The sequence below is a fragment of the Ipomoea nil genome, unplaced genomic scaffold, assembly GCF_001879475.1.
Source record: "Ipomoea nil cultivar Tokyo-kokei standard unplaced genomic scaffold, Asagao_1.1 scaffold2845, whole genome shotgun sequence".
Classification (NCBI taxonomy): domain Eukaryota; kingdom Viridiplantae; phylum Streptophyta; class Magnoliopsida; order Solanales; family Convolvulaceae; genus Ipomoea; species Ipomoea nil.
Window position 1 is genome coordinate 3188163 of NW_017619273.1, and position 19265 is coordinate 3207427.

Below are 19265 nucleotides of genomic sequence, written 5' to 3' on the forward strand. Positions count from 1 at the left end.
AACTTTTTCAATTAACTTTTTGTAAAAGTATTTTGCATATAATCAACTATCAACTAATAACTAATCCTCTAACGGCTATTTACCAAACACAAACACCCCTATCAACTACAATCAATCAATCAATATTTAAAAGAAAAGATGAAGCTACACCACCTCTCAGCCGCCTGACCATTCACAGTGTACTATTATGTTACTAGCAATTTGGCACTGAAGCACTACGAGACATAAGTATAATAACAGAATTTGAGATCCACAAAATTAGAATAGAATAACAATCATGATAAACGTCAACTACAAAACTCTGACCATTACAATGGAACCAACAAAATCTGCAAAGCTAAATTGTTTGACTTAAACAACCATGATGACATAGCACAAAGGGGAAAAAAAAAACATCTGATTTCCCAAAACTTGCAATTTAAAAGAGAGATGTTCCCTTCCCCTTCTTGTCTCCACCAATCTCAAAATGCTTGCAACGCTGCAAATCCATCAACAATCATTCATTTGTGACCAAATGCCAATAGTAAGAACGACAATGACAAAAACTAGAAATTATAGTTTTATCAACCAACCTTGATTGCATGTTGTGAAACATGCTTGCATCCCTGGCATTGCAATCTCAAGACAATCTTCTTTGTGGTCTTGGCCTATTTTGGGTTACAGATTGAAAATAATGTCATTAGTATGAAATTCCAGATTGAATTTGTACTACAACTAAGATAATCAACAATTATCTTTGCAAAATCAATCAACAAATATCTTTGTGATAGATTAAAAACCATTTAATATCTATAACAAAAGTAGAACTATTCTCTACAAGCTTCTAACCTTTTTGTGGAAGACAGGCTTGGTCTGTCCACCATAACCAGATTGCTTGCGATCATAACGACGCTTTCCTTGAGCAGCAAGACTATCCTTTCCTTTTTTGTACTGAGTAACCTTATGCAAGGTGTGCTTCTTGCACTCCTTGGACTTGCAGTATGTCTTCTTGGTCTTTGGAACGTTCACCTTCAAGAGCCCGAAAAGAAAACTTTCAGAAACTAAGCTAACAAAACAATTGTGACAAAACTAATCTTATAACTTTAATGGCATATATTAAATTTTGAAATTGTTTGTTTAGTTTTTTGTAAACAAAGAAAATGATTTCGACTTCAGAAAGATAATTGAAATTCTCATGCTTTTATATAGAATACTACACAGATGTGTTCATACAACAAGAAAAACTTGGAGGTATAGTGATGAAATGAAAGAATTCAAAGAAAATTTGCACTAAACAATAACCATCAACAATGCCACTCTATTCTTTTGTCTAATGTCGAATTGTCCAATTCCAGCCCTCACCGCTGGAGAATAAGATTATGCAACAATAAATTAAGCAACCAAATCACTACACTATTTGCAAGACGAATGGCATTCTTGTAATTTGTTCAAGGAATCAGACCTCAACAGCAAAGTGGAATGTTCTAAAATGCATTTTAGGTACAGTACCTTAAATTCTTACTATTATAATCTTCAGATTTGATTGTCTATGTTCTAAAGTTCAGAATCTCAAAAAAAAAAAAAAAAAAAAAAAACTAGTTACAAGTATATGAAGATACCTTACAACTAGAGGTGATGTATGGTAGAACTTAAGAATTAAGTAATTAACATATTTACAATACAAAAATACTGTGTAAATCACAAACCCAGAACAACCAATAACAGTTATTCAATGCCTATAAAACGGAGAAACATTATATCAAATTATACTACATCTTGAATCCAGAAACTTAAAACACTAAAAATATAACTATTGAACTCAGAACAACACCGTCGTTAAAATTAGCTTCATAACGTTATGGTCACAATTTTCAACAATGAAAACTCAAAACCAGCAAAAAATAAAAAGGAGCAATATAAAATCATATTTATTACAAAAAAACTAAAGCCAATAGCAATATGAAGATATGAAGAGAACACTGATAATATAAGTACTACACGCTTATTGCATCATTTTCCTTGTAATTTTTTAGATTTTCATGCATTCAAAATACAAAAAGGGGAAATTTTCGAATTCATTTTCAGAAGTTGGGAGCGGAAAAATTGAAAGCATTAAACCTAAGAAACATGTAAGGAATATTGAAGATCTTTACCATGGTTGACGGCAAGAGGTCAGAGTAGGGAAAGCTTATGCAGTTCAGCTAAATGCCGCAGAAATATATGCATAAGCTTCAATGGAGGCATATCTATGATATGGGAATTAGGGTTTGGGTGGGAAAATGGGCCGGGCTATGAATTGGATAAAGCCCAAACAAATATGAGCCACTTAGAAGTCTGATTGGGTTTAAACTGCTTCAATTATGTTTGGGCTGTCCAATTTGGAGAAGAATATATGACCAATCGTTATGCTATGCAATCGTTATGCGTTGGACCCGTATCCAGCATGCTTGCTGGACACGGGTAACAGTGCCGTTAGGCACTGTTATCTCTTTTCTTTTCTTTTCTTTTCTTTTTTTTTTTTTTAAAAAAAAAAATTTCAGACCGCTTCGTTATATGAATATATGTTCATAATTTTATTACTATATTATTAATAATTGTACATTCATAACTCCATAACTGTACGTTCATAACTCTATAACTGTACATTCATAACTCCATAACTGTACATTCATAACTCCATAACTGTACATTCATAACTCTATAATTGTACATTCATAATTTTCGAAGCTCTATGTTCATAATTTTATCACTATATGTTCATAATTGTAAGTTCATAATATTAGAGCTCTTTGTTCATAATTCGATCAATAACTGTACATTCATAATCTCATAACTGTAGATTCATAATCTCATAACTGTAGATTCATAACTCCATAACTGTAGATTCATAACTCCATAACTGTACATTCATAATCTTCGAAGCTCTATATTCACAATTTTAAAGCTCCATGGTCATAATTTTATCACTATATATGTTCATAATTGTAAGTTCATAATGTTAGAGCTCTGTGTTCATAATTTCATAATTGCATAACTGTACATTCATAACGGCATAACTGTACATTCATAACGGCATAACTGCACATTCATAATCCAAAAAAAAATAACGCCGTTAACGGCAAAACGCGCGCGAATTTTTTTTTTTTTAACTACGTCGTTTTGGGCCCGTGTCCACAATTCACTGTGGACACGGGTCCAGGGCATAATTTGCCTATGCTATGGACCCGTGTCCAGCATGCATGCTGGACACGGTAACGGTGCCGTTAGTGACACCGTTCTCTTCCACATTTTTTTTTATTAATTTCATATCACTTTGTTATAAGAGTATATGTTCATAATTTTATCACTATATGTTCATAATTGTAAGTTCATAATGTCAGAGTTCTGTGTTCATAATTGCATAACTGTACATTCATAATTCCGTAACTGTACATTCATAATTCAATAACTGTAAATTCATAATTTTTGAAACTTTATGTTCACAATTTTAGAGCTCTATGTTCATAATTTTATCACTATATGTTCATAATTGTAAGTTCATAATGTCAGAGCTCTGTGTTCATAATTCCATAATTTACATTCATAATTCTATAAATGTACATTCATAATTGCATAACTGTACATTTATAATTTCATAACTGTACATTCTTAATGCCACAAACGAATAACGCCGTTAACGGCGAGACAAAATTATTTTTTTTTTTAACTGGAAAGCCGTGTTTTCTCTTAAAACGACATCGTTTTGGACTCGTGTCCACAATGCATTGTGGACACGAGTCCACGGCATAATTTGCCATATATGACGCCATGGATCAAGGTCCACCTTGCAAGGTGGATACGGATTATATTCACAATTTTAAAACTTTATATTCACAATTTTAAAACTTTATATTCACAATTTTAGAACTGCATATTCACAATCAATGATTTTTTCATTAAAAAAATTATTAAAAACAACTTAGCGAGTAAATATTCAGTTTTGTAATTATGAATATAGAGTTCAAAATTTGTGAATATAGAGTTATGCAATGGTGAATATAGAGTTCTGTAATTATGTTTATTGAGATCTAAAATTGTGAATATTCAGTTCTAATATTGTGAATACAGAGTTCAAAAATTGTGAATATAACTCGGATCCTCCTTGCAAGGTGGACACAGGTCCACAAACATAATTTGCCATAGGTTTTTGGTAAATTATTGTGTGAACCATGGTCAATATAGTGTTGTGTGAACCATAATAAATACTACTCCGAACATTTTTAATAAACTACAAGTACATTATTCATGTACTGAATGAACATTATACAAAATAATAAACGAAAACTCAAATAATGTACTTTCTCTTAATATAATGTATATTTTTAATTTTAATATGCTAAAAGTACATTATTTCATTCTCAGTTCTCCATTTTTTAAATTGAAAAGATGTATAAGCAAATGCAATTTCTATTTTTATTTTCTTAAAGTTTCATTTCTTTTGAAAAATGAAAATTTTCTCCAGTAACAAACGCATCCTTAATACTGTATAGTGATTTTTGTCGATCAATTATAATAATATAGGAAAAGATAATTTAATAATAATAAAATTCTCTCCCTAATTCTAGGGTTTTTCTCCCAAATATTCTCCCTGGAATCTAGGGTTTGGCTTACCTTGCATGCAATCGGCGACCAGACAGCGTTCTCTTCTGCGATGGATGTTCAGGCTATCGTTGCTTCTACTGTGGACATTCGTTTGGAGGATGAGGAGCAGGGGGTTCGGTTTGAAGAGGAGGTTTTCGGCGGTACGGTGCAGATTGCGGAACGCCGTACGTGGTCTTTAGTTGGCCGTTTTCTCACGGACAGGAATTTGAAGGTGGATGTAATGAAGCGTGTGATGGCTTCAGCTTGGCGTCCGCTAATGGGGATTGAGATTGCAGACGTGCTCCCTAACCTGTATCTCTTTACTTTCTTCGACGAGGCGGACATGCGAAGGGTGGTTGATGAGGGCCCCTGGGCGTTCGAAAATGCTACGTTCCTATGTCACGAACTGAAGGCTGGTGAAGACCCGACGCAGGTGGTGCTAAATACCGTAGAATTCTGGCTGCAGGTTTACGATATTCCACCGGGCTTCCGTACGGTGAAAGTCCTTGAACGAATTGGTGACTTCGCCGGAGTATTCTTAAGGTATGATGAGCGTAATTTTCAGAGGCATTGTACTGCGTTTTACCGGGTACGTATTACTCATGATGTCTCTACTCCGTTAAAACGACGTATGAAGATGATCTTAAGGGATGGGACATGGACTTGGATTAATTTCCGTTACGAGCGGTTGCACATGTTTTGCTTTTTTTGTGGTATTATGGGGCATACGGACAAGTTCTGCTTAGCGGCTCGTCGTTCTTTGTTAACACCGGAGCAGTTTCCCTTTGGACCAAGTCTGAGAGCGGGGGGTAACAGTCCGGCAAAGGTGTTGGGCGAGAAGTGGTTTAAGCTGGGGCAAGAGAGGATGAGGGAGATAGGGTTTGGAGATGGTGGTTTCGGGCAGTGTGGTACGGCAGTGGTCGCGGCTAGGGGTAGGGCGGCGAGGATGGGTGTAGGCGGGCAGAATGATACGGGTGAGGGTGGTGGTGGGCAGCCGGGGTTGGTGAGGGAGGTGGGGGTTGAGGGGGAGGTTGTGGGGGTAAGAGTGGATCCTAAAAGACAGAGGACGGAGGGTGGGGTTGGCGGGGGAATGGAGGGTATGTGTGTTGATTCTGATGCTTCTTGTTTGGCGGAGCCTGGCATTCAGGCCCGCCAATCTCAATGAGTACCCTATTTTGGAACTGCCGTGGCTTGGGCAATCCACGGACAGTTCACGAGGTGGTGGGCCTTGTGTCGAGGAAGAAGCCCGAGTTTGTGTTTTTGATGGAGACGATGGTAGGGGGGATCATGCGGAGAGGCTCCGTGTGAAATTGGGGTTTGAGGGGTGCTTTAAGGTGGATAGTGTGAGACGGAAGGGTGGTCTTTGTTTGCTTTGGCGTCGAAATAACTGTGCTAGGCTGTTGAACTATTCCCAGAATCATATTGACTTGGAGGTGTCTTTGCCGAATGGGCGCCCCTGGAGGCTTACGTGTTTTTATGGCTACCCGAATAGGGATAGAAGGAGAGCTTCTTGGGATTTCTTAAGGTCACTCAAAGGTGCTTCTGATCTTCCTTGGGTGGTTTTAGGGGATTTCAATGACATTCTTATGCAGTCTGAGAAGAGGGGTAGGTTGCCGCATCCTAATGGTTTGTTGGAGGGGTTTGGGGATGCACTGGATGATTGTGGGCTAATGACTTTACCTATGGTGGGTTATCCTTTTACTTGGGAACGCTTTAAGGGGACAGTGGATTGGGTGGAGGAGAGGTCGGATAGGGTGGTGACATGTGCTGACTGGCGTGAGCTCTTTGATCGGGCGAGGGTGTTTAATTTACAGACAGACTTGTCGGATCATTCGGCTCTTTTTTTGGATATCTATGGGGTAGCGCCATCTATCCGGCCGCGTGGTTTTAAATTTGAAAATGCTTGGCTTTTGGATGATGGCTGCAGGGCGGTGGTGGAGGATGAGTGGTCTGTTTCGGCTGGGATGGGCTTACAGGCTAGGCTTGAGTCGTGTGGCCGGGGGTTACGGAGATGGGGGGGAGAGCGCCACCATAGGTTTGGGAAGCGGATCGAGGAGATAAGGAGGGAGATGGGCACTCTACGGGGCAAGTTTGATTCAGGCTCCTTGGCACGTTTTAGGCTCCTGGATGGCACTCTAAGCTCTGTTCTGGCTCAGGAAGAGGCTTTCTGGAAACAACGGGCTAAGCAGCACTGGTTACAGGGGGCTGATTTGGACACTAAGTTTTTTCATAAGTATGCCTCACACAGAAGGAGGAAGAACGGTATTGTGAAGCTGAAAGATGAGGGGGGTGCCTGGCATGAGGGTCAGGCGTTGAGTACTTTGATAGCTGATTATTATAAGAATGTTTTCACTTCAGGAGGAAGTCCTGGTCCTTTTAATGTGGACACATTACATGCCCGCGTTACACCGCAACAGAATGATGATCTATTACGCCCTTTTCAGCCGGACGAGGTGCGGGCTGCATTGTTTGCTATGGGGAAAGACAAATCACCAGGACCGGATGGAATGAATCCGGGTTTCTACCAATCCTTCTGGAATGTTGTTGGTAAGGATTTCACTGACTTTGTTATTGATTGTCTGTCTCGTGCTTCTTTTCCCCTTGCTTTGAATGATGCCAATATTGTATTGATTCCAAAGAAGTGTAATCCGGAGTCAGTGTCTGACCTTAGGCCTATTGCGTTATGTAATATTTTATATAAGATTATGGCCAAGATGTTAGCTAACCGAATGAAACCGCTTCTTGAGGGTTTAATTTCTGACTCACAGAGTGCCTTTCTCCCAAGTAGGCTTATTTCAGACAATATTCTTATTGCTTCCGAGGTTGGTCATTATCTAAGAAGGAAGCAGTTGGGACAGGTCGGATGGGCAACCCTTAAGCTGGACATGGCTAAGGCGTATGACAGGATGGAGTGGCCTTTTGTTAGGCAGATGCTACTCGGGTTGGGATTTGATGAGAGGTGGGTGCAGTTGGTTATGTTATGTGTTCAGACAGTACGGTATAGGGTCCTGGTGAATGGTTCCCCAACTGATGAGATTTTACCTACAAGGGGCCTAAGGCAGGGTGACCCCCTTTCTCTTTATCTTTTTATTATATGTGCGGAGGGTTATCTTTGCTATTACAGGATTCTCATGCTAAAGGCCTTATTCATGGCTGTAGGGTGGCCCGGGGGGCTCCACCAATATCACACTTGTTCTTTGCAGATGATAGCCTTCTGTTCTTTAAAGCTAATCTGTAGGAATCCTTGAAGGTGAAGAGATGTCTTGGTCATTATGAGGCTTACTCTGGGCAGGCGGTTAATTTCAATAAGTCAAGTGTCTCTTTCAGCCGTAACACTAGTGGAGATAATAGGGACCTTGTTGCAGAAACTTTGGGAGTAAGCCATGCTGAGGACTTTGGTAAGTATCTGGGTCTGCCGTCGGTTATTGGAAGAAATAGGAAGGTGGTTTTTGCTTATATTGAACAAAAGCTGAAACAAAGGTTTGGTTCTTGGAACAAGCGTTTGTTATCCAGGGCTGGTAAGGAGGTCTTGTTGAAGAGTGTAGCGCAGGCTATGCCTACTTACACAATGAGTATCTTTTTGTTACCCCTAACTTTATGTTATTCTCTTGAAAGATTAATGAACAGATACTGGTGGGGCCGAAATGACAGGGAGGATGGTATCCATTGGTATGCCTGGGACAGAATGTGTAAGCCTAAGAAGTATGATGGCATGGGGTTTAAACGCTTGCATCAGTTTAACTTGGCACTTCTAGGTAAGCAGGGGTGGCGATTGCTTACATGCCCAGACTCTCTTGTAGCCCGGGTCTTTAAGGCAAGGTATTATCCTACAACTTCTTTCTTTGATGCTGTGATAGGGGGCAACCCAAGTTATGTTTGGCGAAGTATAATGGCTAGTCAGGAGTTGGTGAAATCGGGGTGTAAGCGGCGTATTGGAAATGGCAAATCCACGCACGTCTGGTCCCATCCTTGGCTGCCGGGTACTCAGGGGACTCTTGTACTCGCAAGTCAGACTGGTTTAATCCAGAATATGTTGGTCTCGGATCTTATTGATGTTGATTTATGCTCATGGAATATCCCTTATGTTCAACAATTGTTTGATCCGCATGTTGCGTCTCAGATAGTGCAGTTGCCTGTTAATTTGATGCATGATGATTTGTGGTACTGGGAAGGGGATTTACGGGGCTGCTATTCGGTTAAGGATGGTTATAAGCGGCTTGGGGAAGTCCATGCACAGGGCTCGGTTGTTTGGAATGGAATTTGGAGGCTAAACATACCTCCAAAATGGAAAAATCTAATGTGGAGAGCTCTTTCTAATATATTGCCCACGCTTGATAATTTAATTAAGAGACGAGTGGATTTAATGAATATTTGCCCTGCTTGTGGTTTGTTAGAAGAGAGTATTATGCATATTTTCTGTACCTGTGATTATGCTTCTCGTGTTTGGATTGCTTCACAGCTCCCGAAACCCCAGATTAATGGTTCTGATTTTATGCAATGGGCAGAGTTATGGCTGGATGGTGCGGCTGGTTATTCACGTGAAACACAGGGTATGATTTGCGGCCTCATTCATGAGTTGTGGATGGCAAGGAACTCAGCTGTGTGGGAGGCGAAGTTACCTACCCCGCAGGTGCTGTGCCGGGTATTTGCAGCGAGATGGGCTGCGTGGAGTGACTGTGTGGCGGGAAATGCAGCGCGGCAGCCAAGACAATCGCAGACAGCTTCGTCCCAGGGAATTACATGCTGTGTGGATGCTGGTTTTCACGGTCCTGAACATGCGCCTGCTTTTGGCTTCATTGTGAGGGAGAATGGTGTTTTTGTAGCTACGGTGAATGGCCCGATGGTGTGTCCTTACAACCCCCTTATGGCAGAAACAATGGCGGTGTGCGAAGCCCTTTCATGGCTAAAGGATAACGGTTATTCGATGGTTAAAGTTTACAGCGATTCCTCAGTTTTTGTTTCATGTCTTAGTAGTAATAGATCGTTTCGTTCCTATGTTGGTTTTAGTTTGCTTTCATGTATTCGTTTGCTTTCTTCTATGCCTGGTTCTCAGATTAGTTTTATTTCTAGGGTCGCGAATCAAGCGGCTCATACTTTAGCTAAACATGTGAGTGTTAGTTTGTCACGATCCACTTGGAGGGATGTTTCACCTCCATTTATTTTGCCTGATATGGCTAATGAAATATAGTTGGCCTTGGTTTTCAAAAAAAAAAAATATAGGAAAAGATTTTGTCTCATAGTATACACCACCATGAAAAAAAAAAAAAAAAAAAAAAAAGAGCGCGGAGGTTCAAGTCCCCGTGAAAATTGAATTCAGATTATCCTGAAATTTTCTTCATAAAAAGAGCTAATTTGTCATTTGAGCTATTCTATTGGGTTTGTAAAAGCCTGGTTAATTGTTACGTTGAATTTCTTTATTCCAAAAGGCTGAATCCCAACCCTAAGGGCTCCCCACACCCCGGGCCGGCCCGAAGTTATGTTGAATTTCTTATTCACATAATTGCATACAACTAGATATAATTCTCCTCCAAGAGGACAAATTATACTAACAAATGAATTCGAGCAAGCTGGCAAATGAATTAGAGCATACAGTCCGCCCTTGCCGGCAGCCTTTTGAAGAAGTTAGTAGAAATGGGCGGAATTTTTTGCCGTAACTTGGGGTGCCTCAGCACGTACAATCCGGCGAGAAGCGCCACCACTTGCACCGGCGTCACGTACATAACAACCGCCGCGAACAAGCAGAACGTCAAGAACAACGCCGAAGCTCGGGGATCTCTCCAGCTGAGTAGAGAGTGAAACCTCTCTCCCTGAGTCGCCATGTCTCCGATCACCGTCTGAATCCTCCCTCCCACGCTCCTCAGCCGATCGTACCGCATTCTCACCTTATCCGGCGGTCTCCCCGTCGGAAACGAGTCGAATTCCTCGTCCAAATCGTCCGCCGTCACCGCGTGAGCGTGCGAGAGATGGATGTCCATGTGCGGAGGGTGCCTAGGTTTCCGGCGGTAATGCCAGATTCCGATGAAGAAGAGGTAGAGGAAAAACGTCGGGAGAATGAGTTCCGGATAGAGAACGAGGATGAAAAGCAAGATATGAATCAGAACCGTCGTGACCGGATTCTTCCACTTGCAGATCTCATCGAACCATTTCCAGACCGCCATTATCGGACTCACAACATACATCAATCTGAAGAAATTCGCCTTAGCCCTCCTCAAGCTCCAGATGTGGGACCCAACGTCAAGCATATACTCAACCACCTCCGCTTTCAGCGGCGGCTCCGCCCTCCCCAGCCGCCTCGACACGATCTGGATCGTCCGGAATCGCAGGTAATCCTGTTGCGTAATCGACAATGGATGCAGGTAATGCATCTTCGGAAACAATGGCGTCGTGTATTTCGACAGCATGTTAGTATAAGACGTGCAGGAAAATCTGACGGCTAATTGGACCTCTCCCATTTTCTGAACCCCAGAAGGTTTCAGCACAATCAATGGATACGAATGGGTGTAAACCTTTTCAGTTTCCAGAGTCGACAACCGGATTCTTACTTTTCCGATGCTTGAATCTCTCCCGCCTTGTAAATGGCCGTTGTCGAACACGCCGACGGTGATCACCGTGCAGGGATCGTAGACTTCCCAGGTATACTGCTCGTTCCATTTCGGCGACAGGTTGTCTATGATGGTTCTCGTTCGGACCCATTTCGGGCCGTACTTTGCGACGCAATAGGCGTCTGTTGTTCCCCGGCCATGGCCGTGGCCGTCTTTCATGGGTGAAAGTCCGGTGGCGCTGATGATCCCCAGCTCCAGAATTCCGATGCTGGATTTCCATAACAGCTTAGAAGTCGGCCGGAAATCGCTGCTGTAGTGAATGGATTCGTCCATGACGTGATACCCGCCGTCCAAGCTGAGACGGAGATGGATCTTGCTGGAGAATTTGGGTTCTTTCTCTTTCTTTTCCCCTTCTTGAATTAGGTGTTTTTCAAGATTGTGCCATTTGGAGAGGACAGCTTTGTTGTCTAGCCTTCTTGGGAGTGTGGGGAGAGGGATCAGGCATTTTCCTAAGATGTCTGATCGGTCCTCGACTGTTAGAATCAATGGCTCTTCGAATGGGTCGGCGGAGACAAAGACCAAATCCTCATTCCACATAGGATTTAGTCCTCTGGGTGGGGAAATTCTGGTTTTCAGTGCTTGGTTTCCAAGAACAACTTTCACACAGGCTTCAATTTGCCTGTTTTTATCAAGTGGAACTAAATCCTGGCATTCAATCACATTTACCCTCACATACCATAGCCTTGGGGAGAGGTATACTTTCCCCCGAATCTTCGAAACGCCTTCCCTCCCCACGGCAGCAGCATCGGAATGCCAGGCATCAGAGAATGCCTCATCTGCTTGAGTCCCTTTCCACAATGCAAGCATGATCTCCCCTTTCTTGATCTTCTCACCTTTCTTGTCCTCCAGCCGGTACCACTGGGGGGCTAAGGGGCTGTCGGGGGGCATTCGTCTCGGGACATCAACCATGTCGAACACCGCCCGTCCTATGAAATCATCCACCACAACATCCTTGTCCTTCACAATTACCTCCACAAAGGATGCCTGCAGCCTGTCCTGGGAGAAGGCAAACACATGGTCCCATTCCGGGTTCGATTTCTTCTGGAAATGCTTTGTTACTCCCTTGTAGTTCCCCACCTTCACCTCCACGTATGGATCGCAGCTCCCGCTCACATCCTTTGGGGGCAATTCCTTGGCTTTGACGACCCGAACGTAGAGATATTCCATCTGTTCAACTAGATCATAAGCACAGGTGACCTTGTCACCTGTGATCACCCCTGACCCTGCAATCTTTGGGGCTGTTTGCTTCAGAGCAAACTCTTCTGGTGGTGGTGGAGCCCTCTGCATTGTAGCTCCGGTCCTTCTTTCAAGTAGCTGAGGTTTTTCTTACAGAGAATATGAACACTTGCCTACTACTTGAAACTTTTTCTCATAGATAAAGCAGAGGAAAAGCAAGAAAAAGACTAATATAAATTGCTTCAGCACTGAATGAACAGACCTTTTACACAGTCAAAGAAACACATAATGAAGAAATATAACACTGAACATGCAATTCTGCAACATTATATTGTATGATATGAATTCTTTTCTCATTTTCTTGTCAGAGGAATCAGGGCATACCTCAAAAGTCTGGCGAGTGTTGAAAAAGATCGGAGTGGTTTTGAGTTGGTAGAGGGAAAGTTTGGAAGATATGCATGGCGTCATAAAAGCAATTTAGCAATGAATGTGAGGTCCACTGGTAATAAACAGAAATCTTGTTGAATAGGTCTTGGCATGCACTGCACTGCACTGCACTGCACTCTAATCTAAATGGGATTTGTGAGAGATGCATATCAACCCTAACATGCCTTTTTCTTGAAAGCACACTTTTTTGAACAAAAAAAGGCAATCTGACCAGCACTTTGTTCCTTAATTGGGCCGGCTCGATACGAACGGGGATTAGTCTCAGTAAGTGAGTATGGTACGGGCTTAAAGGTGTCTCCTACAATTAGGGTCTGCTCAGGACACCTCGTGGTTTGACAAAAAAAAAAAGGCAGCTATGAACATAATACGGCCTATTAGCCTTCTTGATTTGAGTCGGTCAACTATGAATAACCTAGGCTTGTATACCTTCTTGTGGTCATTTAATAACTAGAATCATAAGGCATGATTTACTCCGTGTAGACCCTCGAGTAGTGGCTATGGGCTTGTTACCCCCAAAAGAATAGAAGAGGATACCATTATTGGTCCATAATCTCAACCATAATATAAATTTCAATAATAATGGGTGTTTTCATGGGTCCAAAACCAACTACTTGACTCAATCAGTTACGTGTTAGCTGTGGCAAGAAAAAAAATATATGCATAGTTTAGCTCTGGTACTCCCCAAGTCTCTTTCCAATTCAATACAGATGATAAAAATTATTAAGAGGATGGAATTGATGTTAGGTTTGGTTGGTTTGGAAAGTTGGTCATTTTGTTCCAATTTGCTCATCCTCTTATCTACTTTGAGTACAAATTTTGTTTTAACATAATATTAAAAAAACACACACACATTTAGGCATGATGCCATGATTAATGTGTAGTACTAGAAATTTACTTCGCTGCTAGGAAAAATGTATATTTAAATATCATATATAGTACTTTGCTTAGTACATATACTCTCAATTTGTAAGGATTCGAATCATTATGGTACAGCAGTGTTTGTGTTTTATTTTTTATATTGCTTTTACATAAAATAAATAAAAAAATTAAACCAAAAGATGAAATTAAAGATAACTTCTATAGTACCTAAAGAGCAATCGTTATGTTGTGCAACTGTGTGCACTATGCATGGTGCACACGATTGCGAACGCCGCCGTTTCACTATGGTGGAGTAACGGTGTCGTTAGTGGCACTGTTTAACTTCACCAATCAATTTTTTTTTTCACCATTGTCAACTGAGGTCTATTTCTTCTTCAGGTATTATGCATTTTATGGATATATAGTTCACTAATTCTGAATTTATAGTTCATTAATTCTGAATATATAGTTTATTCATTCTGAATACACAGATGCAGCGAATTGCCATAAGCCAAAACAGAGTACCAGTAACCGGTGTGGATATATAATTCACTAATTCTGGATATATAGTTCATTAATTATGGATATATAGTTCACTAATTCTGGATATATAGTTCATTAATTCTGGATATATAGTTCACTAATTCTGGATATATAGTTCATTAATTCTGGATATATAGTTCACTAATTCTGAATTTATAGTTCATTAATTCTAAATATATAGTTCATTCATTCTGAATACACAGACGCAGCGAACTTCTATAAGCCAAAACAGAGTACCAGTAACCGATGTGGATATATAGTTCATTAATTCTGGATAGAGAAAATTTCAATTTTTGTCACACGACTATAGGAGCCTTGTTAATTTCAGCACCTAACTTTCAAAAGTGTCAATTTAGTACCTTGAGTATGTAATTTTTGTCAATTTTGGTCACTTCGGCCAAATTGCCGGTCAAATTTGGCCGGAAAAAAATAATCCAACATTTAGTCACAAATCTGAGGGGCAAAATGGTCTTTTATAGAGCTTCTCCTAATTGGTGTTGCGGACTGAATTCCTTGGCTTCAACCCTCTGCTTATCATTTCTAAGAGTTCTAATATCTTTCCCATTTGAACACCAATTTGAACCGGGTCTTGAAGCCAAAATTGACAAAAATTACATACTCAAGGTACTAAATTGACACTTTTGAAAGTTAGGTGCTAAAATTAACAAGGCCCTTATAGTCGTGTGACCAAAATTGAAATTTTCTCTTCTGGATATATAGTTCATTAATTCTGGATATATAGTTCAAATTCTGGATAGCATAACGCCGTTAACGGCAATCGAAAATAATTTTTTTAAAAGTCGGACGACGTTGTTTTTAATCAAAACGACGTCGTTTTGCAACTGTGCACACCATGGTCGCACGTCATAATTTGCCCCTAAAGAGCTGCCCAACTACTATATAGTATGATGATACCTCTATTACTATTTCAAATGGGTGGTCACATGATCGAAAAAAAAAGACTTGACTTTGAATTATATTATTCATTTGATTAGGTGAATAAAGACCCAAAAAATAAGAGCATATACACCAGGCCAATAGTTTTTTTTTTTTTTTTTTTTTTTTTTTTTTGAAATGTTGATTATTCTTTACAATGTAGTATCTATTCTATACTTTTTAAAACATTAATTTTCAACTCAAAAAATCTAAGCCAATGGTAATTGTGATGCCAGCACACTACATCTATATAGTTAGCATATACATCAATAGTTGACACTATGCCATCTCCAATTACCATTTTCTTTAAAAAATAAATAAATATACTTGATGCGATCTCATATTAATAATCAAAGACATACATACTTCAAATATAATGTTTTTTTTCCCCCTTTTTGAAGAGAAGCACGTACAATGCTTTGAACTATATAGCACATAGGAAAATCATGAATTTGTATAATATTTCTCTAACATTTTACATTTAGTTTAAGAGTTTGGTTTGAGGACTAACTAAGTATATATATTTAGATTACACAATTTTTGGGTACATCTAAATAAAATTATAATTAGACGTACCGAATCTAATTGTGGATGATTGCTCTAGAAAGTCTATGTCCAAGCTAAGGTTGGCTATGGGGGTTGCTATGTATATGATTCAAAAGAATATTACTTAACAATGTTTACATATGATGTTGGGTTTTGCAGGCAGAAGAGGAAGATGCATGCATGGACAATTTTTAAGGGTTTTCAATTTGCTTGAGTGAAAGGGGTTTGATAGATGGTGGTGTATTACAATTTAGCTGGAGTTGAATGATTGGGTATTGTTAGAAAGTCCAATGTTAAATATGTTTGCAGATGTCACGAGAGTGTATGTGATGACTCGTCAATAGGAGATTAGATTGATACATACCTATATAAATAAAATAAAATAAAATAAAAACAAAATGATTTTTATTATATTGCCAAGTCTTGCTATAACATGCAAAGGGCTTCTATAATGTTTAATCTCCATCGCACTCTTGATGGCATGTAGTGACTTCTCTCATATGGAAAGTCATGAGATCGAGCTTTAGTGGAGGCGTTGTTGACTCTATGTCTATATACTATAATGTAATATATAGAGCCAGTAGCATTCAAGAAAAAAATGTAACCAAACTTAACTATATTTAAATTAAAATAATATGCATTTTGTAATTTAAAAAAATGGTTAGGATAATTAGTTTTATCTCAAATGAACAAAAACCAAATTTGATTGGTGCAAACATGAATTTATTACGATTAAGACAAAAGGTATTTCAAGTGCATTATTGCTGATCAAGAACAACCCTTCTTTTAAGGCACACATGTATAATCGAGTTAATTATCTATGCCTATGAACTTCCTTTCCTAATTATTATATATGGTACTCAATTGGAATGCAATTTCACATTTATTCTATAGGCCAAGGTCATGCTTGTTTCCATCATCATATATTCTTATATTTGTTCAAACTTTTGTTTTTTTAAAAATTGATGTTATCAATTCGTTCTAATTTCACTATAAATTAAAGTACTAACCTAAATGACTAAAAAAAACCATATTTGAGACAATTGGAGATCAAAAATGGAGGCATCAATAAAGCATTCCTAATATCTTATTAAAAATCTAAAAATTAATTATAGCCTTATTACTAATTAGAATATAATGTTAGAAAATAGAAAGCAAAGCTTTCATAGCTCAGTTGGTTAGAGCACCCGTTTAGTAAGCGGGAGGTCTTGAGTTCGACTCTCAATGAAAGCATTTTTGGTGCTCCACAGCCATGCAGCCACTTTATTGTGCAGTGGACTTCTTTAACCAATTCTGAATCCTCCTCACTCTTTCCACTTCACTATTAATTCATTTATTAAAGTTTTGCTCTTAAACCTTAATTGGCTTCATTTTCCAGTTCAAATATGGCTGTCCTAGCTTCCACCACCTACTGCTACCCCGGCCCGGGGGCATAAACTAATAAACTATAACATACATACAACAACAATATATATAATTACAACGTAACTAATCTGCATTAACTTTATCTAAATACATTCTTCTAAAGGCTGAACCCCAACCCTAAGGACCCCCACACTCCGACCCGACTTTATCTAAATACATGTAATTATAGTATGTATTTCTTAATTAAATATATAAGAGTAAATATTTTATAAAGGAATAAGGTTCAAATTGGCCACTGAACGTAATCTAAAAAGTGCAATTAGGCTACTGAACACTCCAAATGTATGCAATTTCACCTGATAGCAGATTACCATCAATTTTAACAGGTTACCTGCTTACGTGGAAGTTGAGTCGGCATTTTTAATGATTTTTAATAATAAATTTTAAAAAATAAAATTGGCCGCCGGCCACCCCGTCGTTTTTTTATTTATTTAATTTTTTTTTTCAATTTTTTTATTTATTATTAAAATTTATTAAAAATTATTTAAAAATTTAAAAATTATTAAAAATGTCAACTCAACTGCCACGTAAACAGGTAACCTGCTAGAATTGATGATAACCTGTTATCCGGTGAAATTGCATACATTTGGAGTGTTCAGTGGCCTAATTGCACATTTTTGAAATGTTCAGTAGTTTAATTACGCCTTTTTTTTCATTCAATAACCTAATTACATTTTCAAATTACGTTCAGTGGCCAATTTGAACCTTATTCCTCTTATAAATAATTTAAAGTTTGCACATCACAATCATAGCTTATGATAATACGTACAAAGGTTTTTTTTTTCCCCTCTTTTTTCTCATTATTCAAGAAGGCAAACATATATAACTTACTAACCTATACTGACATTATTGATATTATCTTAACTAGTAACTTAGTCGTGCCGATGTACGATAATAAATTTTAGAATTAATGAACTTATGTTTGTTGTATTATATTGTAAAATAATTATTTTTTATGTGGATATTATAATTTCTGTAGGATTTTAAATTTGGGATTTAAACATACTTAAAAAGTAATAAGTGTTAGTGATATAGAATGAGAAAATATTTTAAATTACAAATTATTAAAGACCTCTTTGTAAACTAAATTAGTGGTTGAATTACAACTATTATCTAACTCATTACAAATCAAAATTTTGAGACATTTAAGATTGCTCATTCTAGATGCGGCTACATATAGGCCCTGTTTGGTAAAATGGCTGTTAGCTGATAGCTGTTAGTTGTTAGCTGATTGTGTTAATTAGAGGGTATAAATAGTTGATAACATTAGCTGATTGTAGAAAAGTGTTTGGTAAATTAGCTATTAGGTGATAGCTGTTTGGTATAATTTCTTTTCTCAAAAAGCTAATTGAAAAAGTTGCTTGGAGTAGCATTTTGAATTTTAGCCTTTTAGAGTTGCAAAAAGCTAATTAACCAAACATCTATATTGATATTTTAACTAAATCAAACAATTAATAGTGGTTAAATAAGCCAAAATTGGCCTATAAGCCAATTTTTTACCAAACAGGGCCATAATCCAACAAATACAAAATCTTCAAGTTGTTCTAATTCAACGCCAACATCATACTATTCAAATAGAGGTTCTTTCTCAATTTTAAAACCCTGCAATTGTCCCACAAATAATTAAAAAGTATTTATGATAGCAGCAACGATATCTTGTACGTCTTGAGCCTTTCGGAACTACATGCAATATTTGCCTAAAATCACCACCCAAAACAACAATTTTCCCACCAAATGTCTGATTTGTACTTGTTGGATTAACAAAACATAATAAGTTTCTCATTGTTATATCTAACGCTTCAAAGTAATGTTTATGCATTATCGGTGCCTCATCCCAAATTATTAACCTATTCTTTTTCCATTAACTAATTTTTTTTGATAGGATTTTCTTAGTAAGGTTTTTAAGCAACCGGTGCAACATATGATTTCACAAATATCATGTACTATTTTCCTTAGCTAGGATTTTTTTCCCACGTGATTTTTCTAATGAGGTTTAACGAGACATTAATATATTTAAATAATTATCTATATATCTTGTACTCTTTTCTTGTCTAGGTTTTCCTATAGAGTTTTTAACGAGGTAAGAGGTCAAATAAAATCAAAGGGGAGTGTTATAAATATTATATTTATTGT

General features: G+C 38.4%; 3 protein-coding genes and 1 non-coding gene across 5 annotated transcripts; 2 read left to right on the forward strand and 2 right to left on the reverse strand.

Moving 5' to 3' along the window:
- Positions 1-205: 205 nt before the first annotated feature.
- LOC109159709 (60S ribosomal protein L44-like) lies at positions 206-2226 on the reverse strand. Its single transcript, XM_019307806.1, has 4 exons — positions 2133-2226; positions 829-1008; positions 573-647; positions 206-478 (listed from the first exon to the last, which is right to left on the reverse strand). Exons 1-4 carry the CDS (start codon positions 2133-2135, stop codon positions 419-421), a joined length of 318 nt encoding a protein of 105 aa, XP_019163351.1. The 5' UTR covers positions 2136-2226; the 3' UTR covers positions 206-418.
- Positions 2227-4669: 2443 nt separating this feature from the next.
- On the forward strand, positions 4670-9787 carry LOC109159838. Its single transcript, XM_019307949.1, has 3 exons — positions 4670-5598; positions 5747-7754; positions 7838-9787. Exons 1-3 carry the CDS (start codon positions 4670-4672, stop codon positions 9785-9787), a joined length of 4887 nt encoding a protein of 1628 aa, XP_019163494.1.
- A 285-nt stretch (positions 9788-10072) lies between these two features.
- Positions 10073-17383, reverse strand: LOC109159733 (FT-interacting protein 1-like). 2 transcript variants are annotated; one of them, XM_019307843.1, is made up of 3 exons: positions 17374-17383; positions 12608-12946; positions 10073-12553 (listed from the first exon to the last, which is right to left on the reverse strand). In XM_019307843.1, the coding sequence occupies exon 3, from the start codon at positions 12486-12488 to the stop codon at positions 10179-10181; it is 2310 nt and encodes a 769-aa protein (XP_019163388.1). In that variant the 5' UTR covers positions 12489-12553; positions 12608-12946; positions 17374-17383; the 3' UTR covers positions 10073-10178. The 2 variants fall into 2 exon arrangements, with proteins under 2 accessions (XP_019163388.1, XP_019163387.1); XM_019307842.1 differs by lacking the exon at positions 17374-17383 and having other exon boundaries at positions 12608-13018.
- On the forward strand, positions 16867-16940 carry TRNAT-AGU. Its single transcript has one exon. It is a non-coding gene; the product is annotated as a tRNA-Thr (tRNA).
- Positions 17384-19265: the final 1882 nt, after the last annotated feature.